This window comes from Chionomys nivalis, chromosome 8 (assembly GCF_950005125.1).
Source record: "Chionomys nivalis chromosome 8, mChiNiv1.1, whole genome shotgun sequence".
Taxonomy (NCBI): Eukaryota; Metazoa; Chordata; class Mammalia; order Rodentia; family Cricetidae; genus Chionomys; species Chionomys nivalis.
Window position 1 is genome coordinate 53,708,652 of NC_080093.1, and position 23,785 is coordinate 53,732,436.

The 23,785-nt window shown below is 46.1% G+C and overlaps 1 protein-coding gene across 2 annotated transcripts in view; it reads left to right on the forward strand.

Moving 5' to 3' along the window:
• Positions 1–17,109: 17,109 nt before the first annotated feature.
• The window catches only part of LOC130880381 (tumor necrosis factor receptor superfamily member 23-like), an 18,509-nt gene continuing 11,833 nt past the window's right edge, over positions 17,110–23,785 (forward strand). For both annotated transcript variants that reach the window (XM_057779380.1, XM_057779378.1), the window contains exons 1-3: positions 17,110–17,164; positions 21,101–21,212; positions 23,353–23,481. In XM_057779380.1, the coding sequence (XP_057635363.1) occupies positions 17,114–17,164; positions 21,101–21,212; positions 23,353–23,481 (292 nt within the window). In that variant the 5' untranslated portion in view covers positions 17,110–17,113. The remainder of the gene's footprint in view (positions 17,165–21,100; positions 21,213–23,352; positions 23,482–23,785) is intronic.

Here is a 23,785-nt window from a genome sequence, read left to right on the forward strand (position 1 = left end):
GGGGAGGTGGAAAAACAGTGTAATAGGGCTGTCTTGAGCTGGAGGTACCAAGTGTGGGGTCCAAAAGGTGGGGTGCAGGTTCACAGTGTGGAGTGAGAAGATGGCCCACCTGGAGCCCTTGGGAGCCAGGGAGCAACTGTGGACATGGGAAGGATGCTGCCTGTCGGGGCATTCTGGGAAGCTACCAGAACTGGGAAAGTGAGGGAAGGGATGGGGGCCCAGTTCTTTAAGTCACCACAAAGGAGTTTCTAAGACTGGGCAGCCTGCTGTTGCCAGCATGGTGCTGCTGAAACGATTAAGCTTCTGTAGGCTCACATAGCTTGGAGGTATTCAGAGTAGCCCTAGGTGTTTGGCAACAAACCCCACAGTACCTCAAAGAGAAGCTGTAGCCCGCATAACAACACATGGAAGATAACAGAAACCAGAGGGAACAAAGGTGGCCAGGCAACACCCAGGAGAGGGTGGGACAAAGAAGAGCCACATGGGATCACATCCACCCACCCCAGGACTAGAGGACCCTGCTCGTAGGACCTCCATGAAGCAGCCAGTCACCCTGAAGCATGAGTGCCTTCAGGTGGCCAGTTTATACCACAGACATCTCTTTCTGGTATAGACAGGAAGCCCTGAACCCATCACCTTGTCTCCTGCACCCTGTGCCCATGCGAAACTAGGGCCTGTCTCTCACAGCACCATCATACACCCTGGAGTTTTGGAATGTCCTCCTGAATTCTACTCCTGTTTCTTTATAAACTTAATAAACTCACTCAGTAGGGGGCTGTGATACAGACTTCAGCCCTTTATAAAAACATACACACACTGGGCTGGAGAGATAGTTCTGCAGTTAAGTGCACCGATGCTCTTACAGAGGACCTCAGTTCTATTCCCAGCACCCCCATGACAGCTCACAGCCATCTGTGACTCCCGTTCCAGGGATGTGAGCAATGCCCTCTCTGGACTCCATGGTCTACTTACATATATACAAGCAAAGCAGTCATACACATAAAACAAAAAACTTAAAAAAGCACAAAGAAAGATAAAAATGTTGATTTCTATTTTATTAATTTTATATCTTCATTCACATGTGTTATGCTTGCATGTATGTCTGTTCACCATATGCATGCCTGGTCCTGTGGAGGTCAGAAGAGGGCATCAGGTCCCATGGAACAGGAGTTAAAAGTGACTGTGAGTCACTGTGTGTGTGCCCAGGTCCTCTGTTAAGAGCTTCCAGTGCTCATAACCACTCTGCAGTTCCTTGATTTCTATTTCTTTTAATAGACTTGAGCCAGATATTCAGGGGGGGGAAGAGCAGCCTCCTTAGAAAATGACTCAGGGAGTTGGATATCCATGTGTGAAAGTGAAGCTGGACCCTTCTGAATTCAAGTCCAGCAAGATGTTATCCCTGCTCTGTAGAGGTAGAAGGAGGTTAAAGGTTATTTAACCTGAGTTTGAGGTAAGCCTGGGTTATGTGAGTCCCTCTTGGCTTCTCAAATGCTAGTACAGGCATGCGCCTTCATGTCCGATCAAAAGACCCACAAGAGAGCACAGAGTGTGAGCAGCATCACTGATCATGAGAAAACGAAACCATGCAAGACACTTCACATCCATGAGGACAGATACTAATTTGAAACAAAATAAAACCTAAGCCAGGGAAACCAGAAATGTTTGGGAGGATGTGGAGTGATTGTAACCTTACACACTGCTGGTGGGCACAGGAGTCATACAGATGCTGTGGAAAGTTGCATGGATATTCCTCAAAATATTACAAATAGCATCAATGGATCAAACCAGCCCACCTCTGGGTATATCCCTACAAGATCTCAGACCCATCTGCACATCCAACATCCCAAAGGTGGGAGCAGCCAAAGGTCCACAGGTAGATGAATGAACTAAGAAATACAGTTTGTATATTCAATGGAATGACATTCAGCCTTGAAAAGAACAGAAGTTCTGACATAACAATATGATAAGCCTTGAAGGCAGCATGCTAAGTGGAATAAGCCTGGCCCTAGGGGCAAGTGTGGTTGTACTCCCGGGTGGTCCTGGAGCAACAAGATGACAGCCGGGAAACCACAGGCTGGGGACAAAGCTGGGAAGCAAGGGTCCACTAGGGGTCAGAGGTCAGTGAGAGAAGATGAGAAAGTTCTAGAGACTGGTGTGGAGATGGCTGCACAGTCACATAAAGACACCTCGGGTTAACCAGCTGTGTTCTGAAAGTGGATAAGATATTAAGTTCTGCGTGATGTGTGTTTTACCAAATTGTATAATACTCAGCAAACTCTTGGGAACATGTGTAAGTGTTACAGCTCGGATGGAAAGGTATCTTGGCAGCTGGGAGCTAAGGGTTACTATGCTGTCACACTGCACAATAAACCTCACAAGAGATTTATTGGGAGAGAAAAAAACCAGGAGGGTGTCTGCCTCTGCTCCTGTGAGAAACAGCAGCAAACTGAAGCAGATACAGGCAGGTATAGGGGTTCTTGGGAAGGGGGTGGAACTTTTCAGGGTGGAGCTTTCCAGGAAGAAGACTGGTGGGATTTCATGGCCAGAGACTGGGCCTTTTACTCTGTAGGGTGAAGGCAGGGTCCAGCAGTTAGAGTATTCTGTGGGTAGAACCGGGCAGTTAGAGGTCCACAGGGGAGGGACCTGGCCACTCTTGTGGCTTGAGAGGCTTACAACATTGATGTCTCCTGTGCTGGAAGACCTCAGGAGTGCCAGTGTGGTGCAATCTGTTAGGGCTCTTGCTGCTGCTTTCATGGGCACGTTAGTGGTTTTGCTGGCTTTTCATGCTCTTGGTGCAAGTGGGTCGTTCCAGCGACCAGGCTCTGGCTGACAGGCCATGGAGGCATGGGAGGGCAAGGCTGGGAGATAGGTAGGTCAGAAGGCTCTGAGTCTAGAGGGCAATTCTGGTTAGATTGGCTGTGAGCAGCAAAGGCAAAGGAAGATCAAAAGTTCAAGCCAGAGGCTGAAGAGATGGCTCAGAAGTTGGGAGCCTGGCAGCCCTTCCAGAGGACCCAGTTTCAATTCCCAGCACCCCCATGGAGGCTCACAACCATTTGAAACTCCTCTTTCAGGGAATCTGATCCCCTCTTCTGGCCTCCTTGAGTACTGCATACATGGAGTATACAGACATACATGTAAGCAAAACAACTATACACATTTTAAAAAGTAATTCTACTTTGAAAAGAGGAACCCCTTCATGAGTCCAGTGGTTACCAGAATGCCCCCCTCCCACCTCTGCTGCATTAAATCCAATTGAGTCTAATTAAAACATAAAAGGATACAATAGAGGAAATAGACTCAACAGTTAAAGAAAACATTAAATCTAACAAAAGCTTAACCCAAAATATCCATGAAATGTGGGATAACATAAAAAGGCCAAATCTTAGAATAATAGGTATAAAAGAAGAAGTTCAACTCAAAGGCACAGAAAATTTAACAAAATCATAGAAGAAAACTTTCCCTACCTAAAGAAAGATATGCCTATGAAGATACAAGAAGCTTACAGAACACCAAATAGACTGGATCCAAAAAAAAGTCCTCTTGCCACATAATAAAACACTAAACATACAGAGTAAAGAAAGAATATTAAGAGCTGCAAAGGAAAAAGACCAAGTAACATATAAAGGTAGACCTATCAGAATTACACCTGACTTCTCAGTGGAGACAATGAAAGCCAGAAGGTCATGGTCAAGCATTATGCAGACATTAACAGACCATGGATGCCAGCCCAGACTACTATACCCAGCAAAGCTGTCAATCACCATAGAAGGACAAAACAAGATATTCCATGACTGCTGTGGGAGTTCCTTCCGCTCCTTCAGCCAATAGCCTTTAAGATACCAGCCCACTGGGGCGTGGTCTCTTTTGCTTTAAAAAGCAAAGGTAGCCATGCACTCGCTCTCTTGCTTCCAGCTCCACTTCTGGCTACTAGACTCCTTTCGTGGTCGTGCAGAGGACTGTTGTCTAGGAAGGTGATCTGTAAGTTTCTCCCTTTAAATAAATAACCCTTTTATTAATCATAATTCCAAACTGGTGTGGGATTGTTTAGTGACTTACGCCTTCACATGACAAATCTAGATTTCACCAATACCTAGTCACAAACCCAGCCCTACAAAAAAATAATAGAAGGAAAACTCTAACCCAAGGAAATGGCTACACCAACAAACACACACACACACACACACAATTGATGATCTCATTATAGCAAATCCTGAAGAAGAAAAAATGTACAAATTAACATCACCAACAATGAAAACTAAATTAACAGGAGATAGCAACCACTGGTCATTAATATCCCTTAATGTAAATGGACTCAACTCACCTATAAAAAGGCACAGGCTAGCAGATTGTGATGTAGGAGGGTCTTCTATCTATCTGTTGCTTTCATTGGTTAATTAATAAAGAAAACTACTTGACCTGATAGGTCAGAACATAGATAGGCAGGGAAGGCAGAACAGAATTGTGGGAGGAAGAAAGCAGAGACAGGCAGACGCCATGCTTCTCCTACCCAGGATGGATGGTGGTTAGACTCATGCCAGTAAGCCACAGTCAAGTGGTGATACACATTAATAGAAATGGGTTAATCAAGATGTGAGAATTAGCCAGTAAGAGGCTAAAGCTAATGGGCCAGGCAGTGTTTAAATGAATACAGTTTGTGTGTTCTTATTTCGGGTGTAAGGCTAGCCGTGCGGGAGCTGGGCGGGATGAAAAGCAAGCCTGCTCACCTCATCACTACAAGATTGGATAAGAAAACAGAATCCATCCCTCTTCTGCATACAAGAAATGCATCTCAATCACAAAGACAGACATTGTCTCAGAGTAAAAGGTTAGGAAAAAAAATATACCAATCAAATGGACCTAAGAAACAAGCGGGTGTAGCTATCCTAATATCTAACAAAATAGACTTCAAGCTAAAATCAGTCAAATGAGACAAAGAAGGACATTTCATATTAGTCACAGGAAAAAAAAATCCATCAAGAGGAAATTTCAATACTGAACATCTATGCCCCAAATACAGGGCACCCTCATATGTCAAAGAAACACTTCTAAAGCTTAAATCATATATTAAACCCCACACACTAATAGTGGGAGGCTGCAACACTCCCCTCTCACCACTGGACAAGTCAATCAGACAAAAAATGAACAAAGAAATGAGAGAACTAACAGATGTTATGACTCAAATGGACTTAACAGACATCTATAGAATATTTCATCCAAACAGAAAAGAATATACCTTCTTCTCAGCAACTCATGGAACCTTCTCAAAAATTGACCACATACTCAGTAACAAAATAAACCTCAACAACAAAAAAAAATGGAATAACCCAATGTACCTTATCAGATCACCATGGTTTAAAACTAGAAGTCAACGGCAATACTAATTCCAGAAAACCCAAAAATACATGGAAATTAAACAATGCTCACCTGAATTATCAATGAGTCAAGGAAGAAATAAAGGAGGAAAATTAAAGACTTCCTAAAATTCAATGAAAATGACCACACAACATGCCCAAATTTATGGAACACAATGAAAGCAGTGTTAAGAGGCAATTTCATAGCACTAAATGCCTACATGAAGAAGCTGGAAAAATCCCACAGTAGTGAATTAACAGAACATTTGAAAACTTCAGAACAAAAAGAAGCAAACTCACCTAAGAGAACTAGATGGCAGGAAATAATCAAATTGAGAGCTTAAATCAACAAAATAGAAACAAAGAAAGCAATATAAAGAATCAATGAGACAAGGAGTTGGTTCTTCAAGAAAATCAACAAAATAGACAAACCTTTATCCAAACTAACCAAAAGGCAGAGAGAGAATATCCAAATTAACAAAATCAGAAATGAAAAGGGGGACATAACAACAGACATGGAAGAAATACAGAGGATCATCAGGTCATATTTTGAAAATCTGTACTCCAGAAAATTGGAAAACTTAAAGGAAATGGACAACTTCCTGGATAAATATCATTTACCAACATTAAATCAAGACCACATAAGCAAATTAAACAGACCTATAACTGCTGAAGAAATAGAATCAGTCATCAAAAGTCTCCCAACCAAAAAAGCCCAGGACCAGATGGTTTCAGCTCAGAATTCTACAAGACTTTCAAAGAAGAACTAATACCAATACTCCTCAAATTATTCTACAAAATAGAAACAAAAAGCACATTGCCAAACTCTTTTTATGAGGCTAAAATTGCCCTGATACCCAAACCACAGAAAGATAATACAAAGAAAGAGAATTACAGACCAATCTCACTCATGAACATTGATGCAAAAATACTAAATAAAACACTAGCAAATTGAATCCAAGAACACATCAGAGCCATCGTCCACCATGACCTAGTCAGCTTTATCCCACAGATGCAGGGATGTTTCAACATACGAAAATCTGTCAACGTAACCAACCATATAAATAAGCTGAAAAATAAAAACCATATGATCATCTCATAAGATGCCAAAAAAGCATTTGACAAAATACAACATCCCTTCATGATAAATGTCTTGAAGAGAGCAGGGATACAAGGAACATACCTAAACATAATTAAGGCAATATACAGCAAGCCAACAGCCAACATCAAACTAAATGGAGAGAAACTCCCAGCCACTCCACTGAAATCAGGAACAAGACAAGGTTGTCCACTCTGTCCATATCAATTCAATATAGTTCTTGAGATCCTAGCTAGAGCAATAAGACATCAAAGGGAGATCAAAGGAATACAAATTGGAAAAGAAGAAGTCAAACTTTCACTCTTTGCTGATGATATGATAGTTTACATAAGCAATCCCAAAAATTCTACAAAGGAATTTCTACAACTCATAAACACTTTCAGCAATGTAGCAGGATACAGGATTGACTCAAAAAAATCAGTAGAACTCCTGTACACAGATGATAAAAGGGCTGGTGAAGAAATCAGAGAATCAACACCCTTCACAATAGGAACAAATGGCATAAAATATCTCAGAGTAACTTTAACCAAACAAGTGGAAGACTTGTATGACAAGAACTTTAAATCTTTGAAGAAAGAAATTGAAGAAGACACCAAAAAGTGGAAAGACCTCCCATGCTCTTGGGTAGGCAGAATTAACATAGTAAAAATGTCAATCTTACCAAAAGCAATCTACAGATTCAATGCAATGCCCATCAAAATCCCAGCAAATTTCTCCAAAGACCTCGAGAGAACGGTACTTAACTTCATTTGGAAAAGCACAAAAGCCAGGACAGCCAAAATAATCCTGTACAATAAAAGAACTTTTGGAGGCATCACAATCCCTGACTTCAAACTCTACTACAGTACGGAAAACAGCCTTGTATAACAGACAGGAGGACCAATGGAACAGAATAGAAGACACGGATATCAATCCACACATCTTCGAACACCTGATTTTTGACAAGGAAGCAAAAAATATCAAATGGAAAAAAGAAAGCATATTTAACAAGTGGTGCTGGCATAACTGGATATCAACATGTAGAAGAATGAAAATAGACCCATATCTATCTCCATGCACAAAACTCAAATCCAAATGGATCAAAGACCTCAACATAAAGTCAGCCACACTGAACCTCAGAGAAGAGAAAGTGGGAAATACACTTGAATGCATTGGCACAGGGAACCACTTCCTAACTAAACCCCCAGCAGCACAGACACTGAAAGAAACAATTAATCAATGGGACCTCCTGAAACTGAAAAGCTTCTGTAAAGCAAAGGACACGGTCAACAAGACAAAATGACACCCTACAGAATGGGAAAAGATCTTCACTAACCCCACATCAGACAGAGGTCTGATCTCCAAAATATACAAAGAACTCAAGAAATTGGACATCAAAAGATCACACAATCCAATAAAAAAAAAAAAAAAGGAGTACAGACCTAAACAGAGAACTCTCAACAGAGGAATCTAAAATGGCTGAAAGACACTTAAGGAAATGTTCAGCATCCTTAGTCATCAGAGAAATGCAAATCAAAACAACTCTGAGATTCCATCTTACACCTGTAAGAATGGCCAAGATCAAAAACACTGATGACAACTTATGCTGGAGAGGTTGTGGGGAAAAGGGAACACTTCTGCATTGCTGGTGGGAATGCAAGTTGGTACAATCCCTTTGGATGTCAGAGTGGCGATTTCTCAGAGAATTGGGAAACAACCTTCCTCAAGACCCAGTAATACCACTTTTAGATATATATCCAAAGGATGTTCAATCGTGCCACAAGGACATGTGCTCAACTATGTTCATAGCAGCTTTGTTTGTCATAACCAGAACCTGGAAATAACCTAAATGCCCCTCGAAGAAGGATGGATAAGGTAAATATGGTGGTACATGTACACAATGGAGTACTACACAGCAGAAAAAATAATGACATCTTGAATTTTGCAGGAAAATGGATGGAGCTAGAAAACATTATTTTGAGTGAGGTAACCCAGACACAAAAAGACAATTATCACATGCACTCACTCATGGGTGGTTTTTAAACATAAAGCAAAGAAAGCCAGCCTACAAACCACAATCCCAGAGAACATATACAACAATACAGACACTAAGAGAAACTTATATATATCTAATCTATATGGTAAGTTGAAAGCAGAAAAAGGCAAGATCTCCTTGAGTAAATTGGGAGCATGGAGACCTTGGGGGAGGATTGAAGGGGGAGGGAAGAGGCAGGGAGGGGAGCAGAGAAAAATGTAGAGCTCAATATATATCAATAAAATAAAAAATAAAGCATAAAAGGCAGGTTTATTTAATTTGGAATTCAAAACCAAATGTCTGGGGGTTTTTTTTTTTTTTTTGGTAGGCACAGGCTTCTTGGCTGGTTTCCTCCAAGGGTTCTTTTCTTGGCTGGTTTCCCAGACTTCTGCGTAAGCACAGGCTTCTTTGATGAGTTCCCGGATTTCCACAGCATCAGCTGTGGCCCTGGTAGGGAGTGGGGAGCGGGACACCACTCTCTGTCTCAAAACCTCTATCTTAACATCACCTCTTGTAATGGATTAATTAAAAATGCTGCAGGATCCCCGGCGCAGAAACACTGCAGGTCTCTGAGCAGTGGCAGTGGTCAGCGGGTCTTGGGCTGGTCCCTGGTAGGGAGACCCATCATGTTGGGTGAGAGACAGAGACATGGATAGGTACACCATGCAGAGTGAGGTTGGATATTTTATTTAGTGGGTTATGGAAGAGAAGAGGAGAAGGAGAGAAGAGGACAGAGAGAGAGAGAGAGAGAGAGAGAGTAAGAGAGAGAGTGTGTGAGAGAGAGCGAGAGAGAGATGGGGGGAGAGAGAGAGTAACGGGGGAAGGTGAGAAGTGGGGAGAATGAGGTGGGCAGGGGTGGGGGGAGGCAGGCAGGGGAGAGACAGGAAAAGGAAGAGACTCAGGCTGCAAGCAGGAAGGAAGATCTGCCTGCCTCAGCAGATGGGGGCAGGGTTGTCTTTTAAAGGGACAGGACAGATAATTATACCTGTAATCCCCAGGTTCAGGATGCAAATTAGAAATTCACAGTCATCCTCAGCTACATTGGGTATTTAAGGCCAACCTGAGCTACTTAGTATCCTGTCTTTTTTTTAAAAAAAAATATGTATTTATTTATTATGTATACAATATTCTGTCTGTGTGTATACCTGCTGGCCAGAAGAGGGCACCAGACCCCATTACAGATGGTTGTGAGCCACCATGCGGTTGCTGGGAATTGAACTCAGGACCTTTGGTAGAGCAGGCAATGCTCTTAACCTCTGAGCCATCTCTCCAGCCCCATTAGTATCCTGTCTTAAAGGAGAATTGGAGGCATAGGTTAGTAGTAGTATGCTTGCTTAACATGGAAGACCCTGGGTTTGATCCTAGTAAGGGAGAACCTTAATGTTTTGTGTCCTGCCAGACATGTGCCCAGGCCAACAAACAAGGGGCTCTCCAAATAAGTCAGTCTCTACATCAGCTTTGCGGACACCAACCAGGCGAAGATTGGCAGGATAATTTCACTCATATGCCTACTCATAAAAAAACTTATTGATCTCTTAACACTTGTGGACACTTTTACAGGATGGATAGAAGCATTTCCGGTCTCCAGGGAAACAGCAGATGTGGTGGCTCAGGGTCATGGAGCTCATGTCAGAAGCTCTCAACTCTCCTGGAAATTCCACACCCCCTACCATCCACAATCCTTGGGGAAGGTAGAGAGGCCCAATGGACTCATCAAACAACAACTAACCAAGCTCTCCATTGAACTCAGGTTATCTTAGCCCTCCTTTCTCCCCATTGCCCTTACTCGCCTTAGGACCACCCCATGTTCCCCTATGGGCTGAGCCCTTTTGAGCTACTTTATGGCAGGTCCTTTCTCCTTAACCATCACCTCTCAGTCAAAACTCCTCCACTGGTGGAGTTCCTACCCTACTTCTCCCTTTTAAGGTCCCTTCTCTGTTCACACGCTGACAGATGTCTCCCTGCCACCACACCAGTGGACCCTAATGCCCCTAAACCTGCCCGGCTCTCCCCAGGGGACAGAGTACTCCTCAAACAGTTAACTCCTAGGTCTCTTGAACCTTGATGGACAGGACCTCACACGGTAATCCTTACCACCCCCTCGACTGCCAAGCTCTTGGGACACCCATGCTGGTACCATCTCTCTAGGCTCAAATGGGCACCTACTCAGGACACTTGGTCTGTTTAGCAGACAGGACCTTCCACCCTCCAGTTTTCCAGGATGCCACAATGAAGGGCCTACCTGCTCCTCATCCTGGCACGCTCATTTTTGGTAATAACAATATTTTCTTGCTAGACATCTGCCTTCTCACCTCCACCAAGGAACAGATGCCTGACGTCTCCCGGATGACAGTACATGGAATGCCTTTCCAGCCAATTCCTCTCACTGAGCATGGACCCATCAACACCTAGCTCTCCTCTTCCCCATGTTACCCTATACTTGCAGGAAGTAGCCAGACTTCAGCCAATGCCCCTTTTTTTCTAGAGAGCCCAAATTGTTGGTCACAATTATCATTTAAATTTCCTGTCATCCCTATATCTAGAGTCTAGAATGTTAAGTTGGGCACATAGCCTCCGGCCCCCAGGCCTGAGAGTTGTATTGGTCTGGACTCCAAATCCCAGCATGCCACCACTCCCACGGATATTTAAGTGAACTCCCAAAAGAGGAACCTAACAGGTTGCAGCTCTTTTTACACACCCAGGATATGTCTTTCCACTTTGCTGTGGCAATCCTGCTGTTAACACAGGTAGGTGTTTCTGCCAGTGAGGCTGGAGCTAGCAGAAAGCATCAGGGCTGGAACTCCTGGAGGAGAGAACTGGGAGGGAGGACCCTGTGAACTGTAGGAACCAGCCATGATAAGCTAAATATGAACAGCTCACCCGAAGGAAGTTCTTCCGACCATTAGCACCTGCCAGAGTAGGACTCAGCCATCGATAAATGTAAAAGAGGCCTGAGTCTCAGCAGTTTACTCTGAAGCAATACCTGGTTGCAGGAAGAACCACAAACTGAGATTACCCAAGCACTACCCAAGAACAGACCATCCAAAGGAAATACCTAATGTTCGCTGTAGATAGGATCACCTGCCAGCACACACTCACCAGGACACCCCTAGACAAATGTCAGCCAATCAGGGGTCCTGAACCTCAGAAACCCCTCACCCCCCCTTTACTACTACAAAAACCCAACTCTAACTGAGCTCGGGGCTCTCCGTTTATTCCAATACGTTGGACATGTAGGGAGACTGAGTTTGCAAACTTGCATAAAATAAAGGCTCTTTGCTTTTACATATGGGACTTGGTCTCCTTGTTGGCTTTTGTAGGACTTCGCAGATTTGGGCATAACATGAACCAAGCCTGAGTCTCTAGACTCGTGAAGCAACTGTGGCAGGAAATGCCCAGGCGTACGTGAAGAGGAGAAAGGTGTCCTGGATGGAAGAGAAGAGAACTTAGAAGCCGCACCCCTTCCGTTCGGCTCTGAAGTATGATCTTTTGTCTCTGCCTGAGTGCTCAGCGGAACTGGGCTCAGGTCAGGCGGGGGCTAAGGTCCCAGCAAGGTTGCTGGGGGCTGGAGAGATGGGTAAGAATACATTGCTTTGGGTGTGGTGGCACTTGCCTTTAATACCAGAGCTGGGGTTGGGAGGCAAAGGCAGGCAGATCTCTGTGAGTTCAAGGCCTGCCTGGTTTATAGAGTTCTCAGATGGCCAGAGCAGCAAATATTCTAACCCACCTCTCCAGCCCTTAGCACTCTCAACTCTTACAGGAGCAGTTCCGAGAGGCTCCTGTACCAGCGCCGCTGGTCTCTTCCTCTGAGTCAGGCTCTGAGTCAGTGCCTGGATCTCAGCCCAGCTTGATGGACCAGCCCAGCTCCACAGCTCTGGCAAGAGGGACCAAGGTTCAGAACATGTCACTTCCTGTATGCCTGCTCTATCTACCTGGGTAGAAACCTCTTTAAGTAAGAATCTTTCCCAAGAAATCATGTGCAGAGAACCCACTCTCCTAATGGGCAGCAGGAGGCAAAAGGCAACAGGAACTGCAGGTTTCCTGTGCAGTACCAGGCTGAAGGCCTACCCTGCTTCCTGCGACCTGGGCAGCACTGCTCACCCTGCAGGGCAGCAATGGAGTAGAAGGGAAAGAGCAGGGCAGGGAGGGTAACATCACGAAGATGGAGATTGGGTTGCGGGGGAGCATGGTCTTCCTGAAGCTCCCAAGGGAAACCACAAGATCCCCAAAGGATATGAAAAAAATTGGGTAACATGTTATGGTTTAGATAAAATGCTGCGGATCCCTGAGTGGCCTACAGGCCACGAGGGGCAGTGGGCCCCAGGCAGAGAGCCATGCAGCAGGTGAGAGAACTCGGAGGGGCCGCCAGTCCCATGAGGAACCGCAGCTTCGGCAGGTGGGTGACAGACAGAGACAGGTAGGCACACCATGCAGAGAAAGTGGGTATTTATTTAGTGGGTTATAGAAGGTAAGGGAAAAGGGGAGAGGGAGGGAGGAGAGAAAGGAAGAGAGAGAGGCAGAGAGAACCAGGGACGGGGAAGAAGAGGAGCCACAGTTCGGGAGAAAGAGACAAAAAGGAAGGAACGCAGGTTACAACTGGAAGAAAGATACTGACTGCCTCAGTGTATGGGGAGAGGGAAAAGAGTAGGGAGAGGGCAGGGCTTGTCTGGTTTTTTTTTTTCCAGTTTTTTTATTGATATTTATTGAGCTCTACATTTTTCTCTGATCCCCTCCCTGCCTCCCCCCTCCCCCCTTCAATCCTCCCCCAAGGTCCCCATGCTCCCAATTTACTCAGGAGAACTTGTCTTTTTCTACTTTCTACTTACCATGTAGATTAGATCTATGTAAGTCTCTCTTAGTGTCTACATTGTTGTCTGGCATTGTGGTTTGTAGACTGGCTTTCTTTGCTTTATGTTTAAAAACCACCCATGAGTGAGTACATGTGATAATTGTCTTTTTGTGTCTGGGTTACCTCACTCAAAATAATGTTTTCTAGCTCCATCCATTTGCCTGCAAAATTCAACATGTCATTATTTTTTCTGCTGTGTAGCACTCCATTGTGTAAATGTACCACATTTTCCTTATCCATTCTTCAGTCGAGGGGCATTTAGGTTGTTTCCAGGTTCTGGCTATGACAAACAAAGCTGCTATGAACATAGTTGAGCACATGTCCTTGTGGCACGATTGAGCATCCTTTGGATAGATACCCAAAAGTTGTATTACTGGGTCTTGAGGAAGGTTGTTTCCCAATTCTCTGAGAAATCGCCACTCTGACATCCAAAGGGATTGTACCAGCTTGCATTCCCACCAGCAATGCAGAAGTGTTCCCTTTTCCCCACAATCTCTCCAGCATAAGTTGTCATCAGTGTTTTTGATCTTGGCCATTCTTACAGGTGAAAATGGAATCTCAGAGTTGTTTTGATTTGCATTTCTCTGATGACTAAGGATGTTGAACATTTCCTTAAGTGTCTGTCAGCCATTTTAGAGTCCTCTGTTGAGAATTCTCCCTTCCCTTCAATAACTCACTAAATAAAACCCCCTTTCTCTGTATGGTGTGTGCCTATCTCTCTCTGTCACCACCACGGCTGTAGCTCCTTGTGGGACTGGCTGTCCCACTGAGGTCTCTCTCCTACTGCATGACTCCCTGCCTGGGACCAGCTGCTTTCATGGCCCTCTATGGTCTCATGGCCTGTTGCCCACTGCCACCACTCAGGGAACGGTGCCATTTTATTTTTTACCATAACATAACACCCCATCCAGTCTGATCTGGTCTCTAAAGGAAACACCCTCTCTCCTTTTGGTCAAACTGAGTAACAGAGGTTTACAAATAATGATTTTTTTATACTAAATTTACCCATAATCTTTGAGACTGAACTCAGGTAAAATGTAGCCAATCCATGATAAGCAAGTTAAAGCCAAGCTCTAAGAAAAGACGTCTATAAAACAATCTAGCTGTCTTATTTTTCAATGTGTAGCCTTGGTGGCCTGAAACTCACTATATAATCCAAGGTTCCTTATCTAGTGCTGAGATTAAGGCCGTGTGTGCCATCATGTCCACCTATTTTATTTTCAAATAGCTTAAAAAGTGTTATTATTGTGTGTGCATGATGTGTGTATGTGCACACGTACAAGTGCACGCATGAGTGCATATGTGTGTGTATGATATTTGACTCAGAGGACAACTTAGTGCAATTGGTTCTGTGGTAGTCCCCCCCCCTTTTTTTAACCCTCATTCAGGGTTTCTCTGTGTAGGCCTGTCTGTTTGGGAACTCAGTTTGTGACCTGGCCTCAAACTCAGGCACCCAACTGCCTCTACCTCCCATGTGACACCACCTCCAGGTCTGTGGTTTCACCATTATGTGGGATCTGGGGATTTAAACTAGGGCCTTCAGGCTTGGATAGCAAGGTCTTTTACCTGACAAGCAAGAGCAACAAGTGCCAACTCGTGAGCCTTCTCTCCAGCTTCTAAGGTTTTCTGTCTAAGTCTTTCATACAGTGGTGTTGGGAGACTGTCATAGTTAGTTTCCGTTGCCAACTCAACACAAACTGGAGTCATCTGGGAAGAGGGAACCTCGACTGAGGAATTGTCTCCAGCAGATTAGCCTGTGAGCATATCTGTGGAGCATTTTCCTGTCTAACAGGGGATGGTCCATACAACAGGGTGGTCCTGGGTTGTATAAGAAAGCAGACTGAGCAAGCAGGAAGAACAAGCCAGTAAGCAGTACTCCTCCATGGCTCTGCTTGAGTTTCTATCTCCAGGTTCCTGCCCTGGCCTCCCTCCATGAAGGATGTGGCCTGGAAGCCTAATAAACTCTTCTCCCCAAGTTGGTTTTGGTGAAGAGGGGCTAAGGCAAACTAGCACAGAGATGTTCTGTCTGTCACATGGGGCTGTAGGTATTGTATACAAACTAGCACAGAGATGTTCTGTCTGTCACATGGGGCCATAGGTATTGTATACAGTTTGCATACAAACGTGTTTGAAGACAGCGAAACATTTAAGTTTCCAATAACTACCATCATAATGAATCTGTAAGAGACTGGACGTATATAGTAACATGTGTATCACCTGCCCGGAGACGGACAGGAAACTACACTACATTCACCCTAAGAACGTTTCCCATTGTATGTCCAGTCCAAAAAAATGAATACAAAAGAGAAAAACTCCAGGCTGGGCCCATAGGTCACACTAACTACTGGGCCTCTCTATACCACTGAGTACTTGCTCCAGAAAGATCTACCCTCACCAAAGTCCTTCCCCTCCCTTTGTAGACTTTTATTACTGTGTGTAGTGATGAAACATTGCTACAAGATCACACGGCAGCCCCAGAAATGGCAGAGCACAAGCAGAATCCCTCACATAGTCCCAGCAGTAACCTGGGACTCTCCCCAGAAGAGATTCCCGCATCTGTTTTAGAGGTGAGAAGATTCCCCTGGTATTGAGCCACCCCTCACTTCCATGTGGGCAACCTTCTGGGCATCTCTGCAGAAAGACCATCAAGGGCTACTATACTCACGTGAGAGAGTCACTCAACTGCCTTGAACTGTTACAGAGTTCCTGGACCAGGATGCTATTCCACTTTAAAGAACAAGGGTGGACACAGCTGGAGAGATGAGTATGCCCTGGTCTTGCAGAGGACCCCGGTTTGATTCTCAGACTTACATCAGGCAGCTCACAACCCACTTGTAACTCCAGCTTTAGCATATCTGTCACCTCTGGCCTCTGGAGCCACCTGCACTCCCAGACACACATACCTTAAAAAATAATAAATGTTTTAAAATAGCAAAGGCCAGGGATCAGAGAGGGGCTTGGGGCACAAAAAATCTACTGGAGTAGACAGACCTTTTCTTCTTCCCTCCCCCTGCAGAGTGGGATAGACAGGCCCTGGAGTGTGTAGGGGGAGGCTAGCGGCCGGGACGGGGGGGGGGGGGGGGGGGCGTGGACGGAAGGGACGAGACAGGACAGCAGGACAGGGTCGGGACTGGGACGGACGACCACGACGGGGGACGGAAGGGACGCGGGACTGGACGGCGACGGACGGGGCGGGGGGGGGGGAGGGGGGCGCGGGGACGGACGACCACGACGGGGGACGGAAGGGATGCGGGACTGGACGGGGACGGACGGGGCGGGGACGGACGACCACGACGGGGGACGGAAGGGATGCGGGACTGGACGGGAACGGACGGGGCGGGGTGGGGGGGCGCGGGGACGGACGGCGACGACGACGGGGGACTGAAGGGACGGGACGGGACGGGACTTCAGAGTGTTGAGCTAATGAGTACCTCAGGGGATCATCAAACTTTCCAAGGAAATTTGTTTGTGTTTTAATTTGGTTTAGGCCTGAGCAGACACCAGATCTGAGGGAAGACAAGGAATTCGGAAGGGAACAGACTGGCCAAAGAATTGGCCCCCTCCCACTGTCCCGCCTAGGTGAGGCCCGGTGACTCTCCCACCTTAGGCTCCATTTCCCAGCCCTCCGGAAGAGAGGCAGTTCCAGCAGGGGAGGCGGGGTCGAGAGGGGGAGGCGCTGTACAGCTCAGAGACTGGACAATCATACAGGAACCAATGGGAGGAAAGACGCGGTCACCTCTGGGTATATATAGCAAGCAAGCAAGCGCCACACACACACAGAGGCGTGCTTTGACAAAGTCATGAGTTCCCATAGTTTGTCGGCCACCAAAAGTTTGCTTCTGCTGATACTGGTGAGTGACGCCATCACGGGGCTCGGAACTGAGACCCCGGTCCTGGAACCGGGTCTCTGGGCTGCAGGGGTACGCTGCTGGCTGTGGACCGGTCGCCGTCACGGGGCTCGGAACTGAGATCCCGGTCCTGGAACCGGGTCTCTGGGCTGCAGGGGTAAGCTACAACTGGCTGTGGACAGGTCGCCATCACGGGGCTCGGAACTGAGACCCTCGTCCTGGCGCCGGGTTTCTGGGCTACAGAGGAAAGCTACAGCTGGCCGGTGGACAGATCGTGGCTGTGTGGCGCTCCGGGATCAGCCCCGGCACCGCCTAGCAGCACCTCGGAGCGAGCGGTCCGTCACCTACCCCTTAAGCTGTCAGGAGTCGGGGTGCGGGTTAGGGTGGGGAGTCAGGGCTGAGGCAGGAAAATGGCCAAGTGCACAGCCTAGAGAAGTACCGGTATCTCTGAGCACTGGGACAACCGGGTTAAGCCGCACCGCCCTCTCATTGGAAAGCATCTAAACGCACAAAAAATTTCTTCTGGGGCAGATGTAGGCTCGCGCACGCGCTCAGTGGCTCGGTCCTCTGTTCCTTGGGTGGGGGTCCAGCCAGGCTGGTACGGAGGTGTGCTAACTACTCTACTACAAAAATGGCTCTGCCCACTGCCTTTCAGGGGCCTTTCGGATTTCTGTCCCAAGATCGCTCATTGTCATTTTAATAGTGAACAGCAGTTAAATTTTAGTGGGTAGCCTGCTCTACATATCAAGCTCCAGACCAGGCAGAGCTACACACAGTAAGACTCTGAAAAACAGACAAGAAGCCTAGACAACCCTGTAAATGACCTTTTGGTTACAGTCAACTTAATTTTATGTCAATCCTTTCTCATGAGACTTCTCTTAAGCCTGTTTTGGTGTCACACACCTGTAATCTCAGCACTCAGGAGACAGAGGCAGAAGGACTGTCACAATTTTGAGGTCAGCCTGGTCTTTGTAAGAATATTCCAACTCAGCTGAGGTAACATAGTGATATCCTGTCTTCAAAACTAAAACAGCAAGGTGGTGATGGTACATGCCTTTAATCCCAGCACTCGGGAGGCCAAGGCAGGCATATTTCTATGAGTTCAAGATCAGCCTGGTCAACAGAGTTCCAGGACAGCCGTAGACAAGGCTGCACAAAGAAACCCTGCCAAGCAGGGAAAGATTTATGTTTTATAAACCCGATAGGATATAGCATTTGTGTGATACATTTAGATGCAACAACAGCAAAAAATAATCCTTATGTTGTTCTAAGATAGTATTTGAGCACTCAGAGACCATTTACTTCAATCGGTGCTTTATAAAATCACCCGGGGCTGGAGAAGTACTTCACTGGTTAAGAGCCCTTCTTCGCTGGCTATTTCCGGGTGGCTTCTCCTCTCAGAAGCAGACTTGGCAGGGACTGCCACTCTATCTGATTGTCCCTGGGATTTTCTCCACAGGCTGCCAGCAGATGTGCAATAATGGTGACTCAGAGCTGACTTCACAGTTAACAGTAGTTTGAGGACAGCTACATCCTGAGTAGCTCTTAACCTGGCAAACTTCTCTGGACCTCCAGGTTGGGGCTGCTGAGGCATCTCTGGAGACGTCTTGGCTCTGCATTTTGTAATTCCAGAAATCTCCAGAAGCAAGCTAGACAATGTTGTAAAGGAAGTTGTAAAGAAAAAAATGATTGACTCAAATACTGTCACAAAAAGAAGATACTTCAAAGAAAGATTGAAGATAAGCTGGGTGTAGTGTCACATACCTTTAGCCCAACACTGGGGAGACAGAGACAGGCAGATTTCTGTAAGTTTGAGGCCAGCCTAGTATATATAGGGAGTTCTAGAATAGCCAGAGCCATGTAGTGAGACCCTGTCTTGTAATAAATAAATAAATAGAATAGAATATTGAAGATAACATCTCTTTAAAGAATACAAAAAAACAGACTATCTTCAAAAAATATTGAAAATAAAGATTTATTTTTTATTATTTTTCGAGACCAGGTTTCCCAGGGTAGCCCTGAATATCCTGGAACTTTCTCTAGACCAGGCTGGCCTTGAACTCATAGAGATCTGCTAGCCTCCGTCTCCAGAGTGCTGGAATTAAAGGCGTGCACCACCACTGCCCTGCCAAAAATAAAGATATTTTAGAAAATCTACAGTCTCACCGATAGTCATTGTCCTTCCTTAAAGAAAGCACAGGTGAAGCAGGCAAGCATTCAGTCCTTGCAAGGCAGGGGGAAAGTAATGAACATTGCCTTCAGGACATTGATGACAAGTTGTCACATTCGACAGATAGTGAGGGTGACACTGAGAAAACTTCTGCCTGACTTAATGACAGAATTCCTGACTGAATAAATGGGCCAAGACTATGGCAGAGTGTGTGTCTAAGGGGGGGGTATGAATTTATGTTATATGATCCTAATCTCTGAACCAGGAAATCTTGCAGGCAAGGAATTTCTCTCACTTATTGAGGAAACCTTGCTGAAGGCGGGAGCTCAGAACCAGAGGAAGATAAGACTGTGGGGAGGATGCTAGCCATGAGATGGGAGCAGAGAGCAGTGGGGATGTGAGAGAGGACAGCTCCCAGCAATGTGCAGATGGGTCCTAAGGGCTGCTGTTGTGGGGAATTTTCAGGAGTGTGCCATGCGAATGCAAACATGAAGCGGAGGGCCTCGCTTGCTGACTTCTTCCGCACAGAGCTCAAGTGATCTGCATTCTTACTTTGGGTCCCTTACGTTTAGGCTGTAGATCAAGGCAGGTCACTTAGAGCAGGAAGTGGGGAGGAGAGAGAACATGCTGGGGACATACCAACTGTTTTACGTGCATTATTTAATCTCACAACCCTAAGTAATAAGGACGTTACCATCTTCATTTTACAGAGGAGAAAAGTGAGCCGTGACAAGGGTGAAAAGCTTTCCCAGTGTGTGTCACCTACTGATTTATAGGCTCTGGACTTGCCTGTGTGATAGCATATCTCCACAGATAGTGTCCTTCCAACAATCCCCTACCAATGACCACCACGTCAAGCCTTTTGCTTTGTTTTTTTGAGGCAGGGTTTCTTAGCTTTGGAACCTGTCCTGGAACTAGCTCTTGTAGACCAGGCTGGCCTCAAGCTCATAGAGATCCATCTGCCTCTGCCTCCCAAGTTCTGGGATTAACACTACCACCAAGCCTTTTTATTAAAAGACAAGGTCTCTCTACATAGAGCCCTGACTATTCTGGAACTCACAGAGACTAGCCTGCTGGCCAGAGTGCTGAGATTAAAAGTGTATGCACCATGCCCAGCCAGCATATACTCTTGACTGCCATCTCTCTCCAGCCCAAGAAAAACATTTAAAACATTTGGGTACTCAGAGAAATAATATGTGAAGGTGAATTTAAAAAAAAAAAAGTGAGGCAGTAGTGTGCATGCGTTCAATCCCAGTGCTCCGGAGGCAGAGGCAGGTGGATCTCTGTGAGTTTGAGGCCACCCTGGTCTACATAGTAAGAACCAGGACAGCCAGGGACACATAGTGGAGAAAAAAAACAACAAACAAAACCCAAGCAGAGCCCTGACTCCTTTAACCCTTTGCAGTTGTTCCCACTGGCGCCTCCATCTGCAGCCCCACCACAGGAAGCAGCCACGAGAGCCTGATGTTTGGATGACAGGGTCCTTGTAGGTCCCAAGTTGCTCTAGAACATGCCCTCCTGGCTGCTGGAAGAGAACTGGGGAATACTTCTGTGCAAGCAGCAGAGAACCACCCAACTTTGCAGTGATCTGTTGTGCAGCCTTCCCTAGACAACTGCAGGCTCCAGCGTTCTACAGCACAGCCTCCCATAGTCCCTGCCCCGTATGCTTTCCACAAGGGGGCTCCTTTTTTGGTATGTCCTTTTCCACCATAATCTGACCACCCTCTGCAGTTACCAATAAACTTAAGCTGTCCCTTATCTTTTTCCAGCTACTGGGAGGTGTTTATTCAGAACCTCACTCCAGACAGAATGAGAACCACTTTAACTGCGGCAGTGATGAGTACTTGTCTGGGGACCTCTGCTGCAAACTCTGTCGTCCAGGTGAGTTCTGCAATGGGACCCAGTGCCGGAGCATAGACATGCATGGCCTTTGAAGCACACCAGAGGCTGTATAGGATGAGGAAGGTATGGGCAGGGAGCTCAACTCAGCCACTGCCTACTCCCTCAAACTCTAGGAAGTGCCTCCTAACCCAGGTACACAGACCCCCAAAGGAACATCTTTGAGTGTTCAAGAGAGTTGGTACCAATACTTCTACCAAGGCCTCACTAGTGGAAGGTCGCCCACCTACCCAGCTGAGAGGAAAGTTCAGAAAAGGGAGCTGGGAGGGTTTATAGCACCTACCTGTACTTGCGACAGGTGCCAGGAGACCCCCTGCCCTCACTCAGTGGGATCTTGGCAGAACAGCTCACCAAGCTGTAGTTCATAAGGTCTTCATGACTCAAGGAGGCCCAAAATTTAGGGCTTGATTTTTAATATTCTTCTCTATGATCTCTCACTTTCCCATTTCAATGTGGTTTGTTTCAAAAAGGACACAGGGACGGAGGGATGACTCATCTGTGAGAGCTGTTACTCTAACAGGAACCCAAGTGTGGTTCCCAGTACCTACATCAGGCATTTCCTCTTTACTCTCTATGGGTACCTGCACATACACATACTTGTGCGCTCTCTCTCTCTCTCTCTCTCACACACACACACACATACACACACACTAAAAATCTTAAAAACAGCAGCAACCATCAATTTCTGTAAATGAAAAATTATTGGTGTCCAAAGAGATACAAGAACCAAATGCCGGGGGCTGGAGAGATGGCTCAGCGGTTAAGAGCATTGCATGCTCTTCCTAAGGACCCAAGTTCGATTCCCAGCAACCACATGGTGGCTCACAACCATCTGTAATGAGGTCTGGTATCCTCTTCTAGTCTGCAGGCATATATGCAAACAGAATATTGTATCCATAATAAATAAATATTTTTTTAAAAAAAAAAAAAGAACCAAATGCCAAGACTCAGTGGGTCGTCCACCAGGCTGTCACCTGGTCATGTCTGCAGCTGTCCTTCGGGGAACACATGAGAGACCATGCTTGCTGGACTTGATCATTTCCCCTACATTAGTAGTTTCTACTTTCCTCTGTAATTCATAGGAAAGGAAATTCCAGGGCCATCTAAACATTTCTAAATTGGCATCAGAGAGCCTGAACCCAGAGGTACAAAATGGCCCCAGGAGAACCTGCTAGGACTAAGAACTGTCCTGCCTTTCTTTAGGAAAGGCATAAGAAGTTGAGTGTGGTGGTTCACAGCTATAATGCTGGCACTGAGAAACTGAGGCAATGGGCCTGCCGAGAGTTCCAGGTCAGCTGGGACTATTGAATGAGAATGAGACTTTATCTCAAAAAAAGAAAAAAGCAGTAATAAAGAAAAAAAGGTAAGCATGGTAGCTCACATCTATAATCCCAGCACTCGGGAGGCTAAGGCAAGAGGATTGCTATGAATTTCTGGCCAACCTGAGCTGTACCGTGAAACCCTGACTTAGCACCACCAACAACAACAAAAAGAGGCCAGAGAGCCGGGCGATGGTGGCGCACACCTTTAATCCCAGCACTCGGGAGGCAGAGGCAGGCGGATCTCTGTGAGTTGGAGACCAGCCTGGTCTACAGAGCTAGTTCCAGGACAGGCTTCAAAGCCACAGAAAAACCCTGTCTTGAAAACAAAAACAAAACAAAACAAAACAAACAAACAAACAAAAAAAAAAAAAACAAAGAGGCCAGAGAAAGAAAGTTCTTGCTAAGTGACATGTTTATGAGGCAGTTAATGGAAGTGACCTGACTTCACCCAGGTCTCAAATGCTTCTCAGAAACCTGGGACTGCCCACTCAAAGGGGAGGACATGGGACTTGAAGGGCAGGAGTCCGTTACTTGTGGCTTAGAAGCTGAGCCCTGCAGGGAGCCCAAGGAGCCCATTCTACTCACCACTGGTTCTCTCGGTTCCTAGACGCTGAGGTCAGGTATCCATAGGAATGGGTGCAGCACAGGAAGCCACCAGCCGTTACAGATCCTCAAGCAGTTTGTGACAGCCCAGAGATTATTTAGAACTTGTGTTAAAGACTTAAGGCCACCTGGAGCAACACAGGCCTTAGCCGTGTGCGCCTGGAGCAAGACTGATCCCTGTCTGCCCTTATCCACAGGTGAGTTTGTCCAGAAGCCCTGCACGGTCCCTCAAACTCAAGGAAAATGTGAGAGGTGTCACCCAGGAATGTTCACAGAGGCTAGTAATGGCCTCGACTCTTGTAGAGCTTGCTCCAGCTGTGATAAAAGTAAGTATGTGACTCAGCAGAGACTGGACTAGGAATGACATTCACTGTCTAGCTGTGAGAACTGGCAATAGAGTCAGAAACACATTTGTCCAGCACTGGGACAGAGTAGCCATGACCGATGGATGCCAGGATGCAGCTGGGGAGTCCCACTAAAATTTGTTTCTTTTAAATTTTGTTTTCTTTTTGTGGACATGGTTGCACAACATTTAATCCCAGCACACAAGAGGCAGAAGCAGCTGATCTCTGAGCTCAAGGCCAGCCTGTTTACATAGTGAATGCCAGGGCAGCAACTGCTACACGGTGA